Raw genomic sequence first — 6,000 nt, 5'->3', positions numbered from 1 at the left:
TCCACCATTACAACAGCAGTGAATCTTGCAGGAAAGTTAAGGTGTTCTGGAAATGGCTCCTAACCTTGATCCCAGAATTTCAATGCTGATGATTTTAAACATGTTCTTAGCTTTGATGCTGCTGTTCTCTGCTAACTTTGTGAGAAATACTATAGACATTCAACATAGTTTTCCTGTTCCTGGCTATTAGAGAATTTGAAAAAAGACAAATGAACATCAGAAGACGAAAGGGTCAATTTTATGCTTGCCTATAATCATGTCTGATTCAGCCTCTTGTATAGTTCCCAGACATTTTTGGTACTTATCAAGTGCAAAAAAAGAAATGCAGTGAGAGTTCCGTTGTGGCTCAGTGGTAACAAACTCGATTGGTATCCATGAGGATGCGGGTTTGATCCCTGACCTCGCACAGTGGGTCAAGGACCTGGTGTTGCCCTGAGTTGTGATGTAGTTTGCAGGCATGGCTTGTATCCCATCTTTCTGTGGCTGTGGCCAAGACTGGCAGCTGCAGCTCCAATTAGACCTCTAACCTGGGAACTTTCATTTGGTGCATGTGCAGCCCTAAAAAACAAACAAACAAAGGCAGAAATGGTCTTCAAACAAGGCTTTAAAAACATTGCTTTAAGGTAAGGGCAATTGAAAGCTTATTTTTAGACCAAACAGCAAAAAAAAAAAAAAAAAAAAAAAAAAAAAAAAAAGAAAAAAAATGACAACTGCAATCACAACTCATTAAATTTTTCTAAGTGTGTCTAAAAGTCTCTCCAGTTTCTTTGGAGTTCCCGTCGTGGCTCAGTGGTTAATGAACCTGACAAATATCCATGAGGATGTGGGTTTAATCCCTGGCCTTGCTCAGTGGGTTAAGGAACTGGCATTACTGTGAGCTGTGGTGTAGGTCGCAGATGTGGCTCTGATCCCATGTTGCTGTGTCTCTGGTATAGGCCGATGGTGACAGCTCCGATTGGACCCCTAGCCTGGGAACCTCCATATGTGGTGAGTGAGGCCCTAAAAAGACAAGACAAAAAACAAACTCATCAGTTTCTCTGAGTGCTCATGGATGTGCTGGTACCATGGTTTATGACAGATAACACTGATTGATATCAGGATTATTTTCCCCTTAATATGCTGAGCCAGGGGCTTGTGGCTCTGTGAGGTGAGCATTCTTGGATTATGTGCATTGATGTACCTGTAAAGGCCCCTCATAGCTCCTTTTCAGGGATTTTATCAACCAAAGAGTGAACTTTCAGGGCATCCAAGTTGCCACACAGGGTTTCATCTTCTAAGGAGTTATCACCTGTATTCTTCATTGACAACTAAAGGAAAAGGTAAGTATTTACTTTGTTATAATTTGCTGACTTTTATTCTACTGCCTAATTGGTACTTACTTCTCATATATGTCTAATTTGTAAACTGTGCATAATCATTTTGATTTATTTTTGTCAGGGGGAGGAATCTGGGCTGAATCATTATATTTCCATGAAATGTCACTAATATTTTCAAATCCATGAACCTAGATAGGAAGTGCAAAAACCCAGAATGGAGCCTGTGGTTTTCTCATTAAATGGCATTGTGTATTGCAAATATTGTTTAGAGTCTCATTTTGTTTAATATGGGCGTGTGATTTCTGGACACAGAGAGTTGTTTAAAAAGATAGGAAGTATGCTCTGTGAGTCCCTTTGCTTAAAATGACAAGATTAATATTAATGTGGCACTACACACAGGTGCACAGCTGTGGGATCTTAGGACTCTGTATTCCATTCCTGTAAACTAGCCAGTTCCACAACCTGTGCTTAATCAGACTGACCACTGACAAATCAAATTATGATTTTCATAACTGGAACCACAACACCAGTTTTTCCACAGCATTTCTCACCCTCTCTTCATCCTTTTTATTCCCTTCTCACCTTTTCCTCCTGGGAGGATGCAGAATTAGTCAAATAGGAAGGAGGATGTTTAATTTCAGAAAGAAATGAAAATAAATCTGTTGCCATTGCAGCAGTTAAGCACCCAGACAGCCCTTTCCAACTAAGAGTGAGTTTAGGTCTCCTTCCCTTTCTTAAGGAGTAAGGTCATTGTTTCAGCTTTTGTAAGTTTACAATGCCCCCAACGGCCTTCTCTCATCTGATCAAGGACATTTCTGAATACAAGGACAGCTTAGTCTGATAAAATAACTGACAGAAAACTGATGAGAGACTGCTGGCTTTCCCTCTAATGAGCAGAAGTCAGATATGTTAGCCAAGGCGATGTGGAGGTGTCAAAGAATATACAACCATCAGTTTACATATCATCCATTCTCACTGGTTTACTGCTGTACCATCTTCTAGGAGTGAAAGGGTAAACTGAATACCCATTCGTCTCTTGGAGAAAAAAATGAGTTGATTTAAGAAGTATCAACCCTCTTGCTCTTTCAAAGATCCTTCTCACCCTGTCCCTAGAGCACAGGTCCTGAAGGCTCTTAATTGCGATTAAAACAGCAAGAATCACCTGGGGAGATTTTTCACTATCCTGATTCCCAGGCCACAGCTCGGCCAATTAAATTAGACCCTGAGGAATACTAGCATTAAAAAAAATTTTTTTTAGGTAACTCCAATGTGCAGTCAAGTTTGGGAAGCCGTGAGCTAGTCTGAGAAAAAGTGAGAAGAAATTAGCGTGGCGTCTGACAAGGAGATGAAGCGCTACTCTCCCCAAGGATACTTGAGCGACAGTTGTTGCTGCAAAGAGGAGAAAGGGAAGAAAGAAAAGGAAGGAGGACAAAGTTGTACGCTTCTAGTCTTTGTCCAAGTCAACTAGTCTCCACCCACCCAGAATGGGTAACGCAGGCTTGCACTTGCAGCCTGGTGTGGGGTGAGTTTGTTCTACAGGCTGGGGGACTAGGCGGAGTGGGTGACTGAAAGCAGCTACCCAGAGGCGGATCAATAGCCCAAGGCGTGGGACGTAACTCCCCGCCCGGGAAGGCGGTGGCTGTGGAGTGGAAAGTAATTTGGGGGCGCGAAAGGAAGCTGGCTTGGGCGCAGGTGGCGCTCGCAGCCCCAGCCCACGTTTGGCCAGTCGCGGGCGCAAGCGCAGCCTGGTGGCAGCGGCGGCGGTAACCGAGCGCAGGGCTGTAGCGGGAGCTGGCGGAGGCAAAGGCGGCGCCAACAGTGAGCTACGCGCAGGCAGGAGTGAGACCGGAGGCGAGAGGAGCGAGCAAGGGCTGGAGCGAGGGCGAACTTAATATGGGGAAGAAGTGGAGGGATGCGGCCGAAATGGAGCGGGGCTGCTCGGACCGCGAGGACAGCGCAGAGAGCCGCAGGCGCAGCCGGAGCGCCAGCCGGGGCAGGTTTGCCGAGTCGTGGAAAAGGTTAAGTTCCAAGCAGGGATCCACCAAGCGCTCGGGACTCCCATCTCAGCAGACGCCGGTGAGTGGCCTGGGGGAGAGCCCCTGATGTCTTTCTCCCCGCTGCACGCAGCTTGAGCCTTTCCATGGTGCTGAACTTGCCTCCTTAGAGGCGCAATCCAGGGAACTTGTGGAGCCGCTTTTAATCAAAGTGTTGGGGGCTGTGAGGAAGGGTAAGAAGGAACGACTTTCCTTTCCTCAGCCCCCAAGGTCTCTTGACGCCTCTGGGTGGCTCAGCAAAAATGGAAAACATGTTCGAGAGGCGGAGGCTCACTGTCAGATCATTAGAGTTTTGCAATTAACGGAGTGTGGGAGATGTTGTTGAGTGTATTGTTGTGACTCGTGTATGTCCCGAGGGTCTGCCTATGCAGCATGTTCAAAGGTACTAAGCATCCGCTGAATGAGGGCGGAATAGGAAGGGTATGCCATATTTTTTACTCTTTAACACTTGCTCTTTTCCATCCCACACCCCCACTATGTTAATGGGTGCATTTAATTGCAGAATGTCATTTGCATGCAGAGAATAGCAAGAATATCCCAGGTGCTTATAATCCTACTGTTAACGCATACAGCGTTCAGAAAACAGTTTTCCATGTGTCAGCTCCTCTCCAATGTCTAATTAGTGCAATAAAAACACTCAAGTGAAATGAATATAGGCATCCTATGTGTGTAGAGAAGTGTAGTTGATAAAAACTTTAGCTGCATTTACATTTTTAGTATTTAAATATTGTGTTTTCCTTCAGCCTAGAGGGAGAGAACTCTGTTCTAGAAGAAAGTGCAGAGCCTCCTGTTGCTTCTAGAAAAGAAAGAAACACCACTTTTACTTCCAAGACATCACTGAGAACATCAGTTGTATGTGTGTCCTTATGTTTTACATCCAGAGGAGTTGACAGTAGAGATTGTATGCTGAAGTAAAATTGAATTCATTAAAAAAAGGTGGTACATAAGCATTGTATCTCATAGCATGAGTAATGTTACCCTTCTCTGTTTTTGAGGGGTCATCATTGAAGGATAAAAATTAGTCCCTAAAAGGAAGGATGTTTAAAATATTCCTTTAACAGATAAAATATAAACACATACAATTTTCAGTGTGTTTATTTTGTTTGCTTTTTCACAAAAATCTACTAGCAGAATGTTATTAAATATTTGAAATACTTAATATTTAGTGTGTTTTGTGAGTAGGCTTTTTATTTAAATATGAATATAGAACACTTAAAATGCAATTAACTTTATTTCAGCCATAGAAATACTATTTGTCTAGAAATGTAGATGAAAATATTTAAAAGGAGACAATTATTCTGAAGATAGGTTTTTTTCATGAAATAAATTATGTAGAACATAAGCAATTGATGACTTTTGGTTTCTATCAATTATATGAACTAAGAATTAATCTCATCCTCTTTTTAATAGAAAGTCTAAGTGTTATTCTAAGTTATTTCTTGTGCTGCCTCTTTGATTCTGTTCAACAGGTGTTTGCAGAGTCTATATAAGGAACATATAAAATCTTCATAAAACCAAAAGTTAGATTAAATAACTTGAAGGGCTGTTAGCTAGAATAAAAATGTGTGAGAAAGGGAGAATAATAGATACTATGACAACCAAAAAAAGTAACCATCTGGAAAAGTAACCATGTTCTGTTTACTAAGGGTAGTGATGGTGCTGTATTTCTCTGTAAATACTTGTTAATTGCAGCATTAGTGATTCAGTTAAAAATCAGTTATGGCAAAAGCCTGTGCTTATTTTCATGTTGCATGGCAAGTCTGATATTGATTTTGTTCTAAAAATCTAATAAGTGCTCCTAGCCATAATTTTAATGATCAGAATTTTTAAAACAAATATAATGGAGTTTTATAAATCTTAGAGCTGGGATGATGGTTTTTAACCAAGACTTGATTCCATTAATTAATAACAAAGACTTTCTACTTCATTTGTAAGACATGCAACTTATTTATGCAAACAGCCAAGCAATAATAATACTTGCAAGAGATATACTTATAAAAGTTTTTAATCTTCAAGGTAAGGTTTTTTTCTCCCTCCTAAAGTGAATTGGTGCTAATTTCAACTTTCACTCTATTTTATGTAAAAACATAGCTTAAATTATAAAGATTAAATCAATTAATATGATTAATAATTGCTTTTTATTTACTGTGAACAAATAAGATATTCTGTGATATGGCTTTAAAACTTATTCATTGTGTGTTGGACTCAGAAATACTATAGAACCCAGCCTGATAAAAATCATAAGAGGATTTTGCTCTTTTCTTTGAAGAGAAAGAGATAAATATGGGAAAAATTAGTTAATAATAAAATATGGAAGCTCTCTTCCATCTTTGTCTTCTTTCCTGTGAGAATATAAAATGATTATGTAGTTGTTTTATTAATGTGGCCTTTGTTACTCTCTTCTCTGCTTTAGTTAGAGTGTTGAAATCACTTCCAGTTAAAGTTATTCCCAGGGAATGATACAGTCTATGACTTTGTCCCCAGTGGGAATGATTGCATTATTTTTCATTTTCACTAACAGCAAAGCAGACGTGCATCATAGATAATGGGGGAGATTTTCTTCACCAAGTAGAGGTCTGCCATATTCTTGGTTATCCAGAACTACTTTTTTTCTGTGATCTGAGTCATGG

At 40.5% G+C, this 6,000-nt stretch overlaps 1 protein-coding gene across 1 annotated transcript in view; it reads left to right on the top strand.

Moving 5' to 3' along the window:
• Positions 976-6,000, top strand: part of TRPM3 (transient receptor potential cation channel subfamily M member 3) — an 849,162-nt gene continuing 844,137 nt past the window's right edge. Inside the window, 1 exon segment of the mRNA XM_021074417.1 lies at positions 976-3,392. Within this exon segment, the coding sequence (XP_020930076.1) occupies positions 3,210-3,392 (183 nt within the window). The 5' untranslated portion in view covers positions 976-3,209.

The sequence above is a fragment of the Sus scrofa genome, chromosome 1 (assembly GCF_000003025.6).
Source record: "Sus scrofa isolate TJ Tabasco breed Duroc chromosome 1, Sscrofa11.1, whole genome shotgun sequence".
In the NCBI taxonomy this organism is placed as follows: domain Eukaryota; kingdom Metazoa; phylum Chordata; class Mammalia; order Artiodactyla; family Suidae; genus Sus; species Sus scrofa.
The sequence above is the reverse complement of the archived record's forward strand: the minus strand, read 5'-3'. Positions and strand labels throughout refer to the sequence as shown.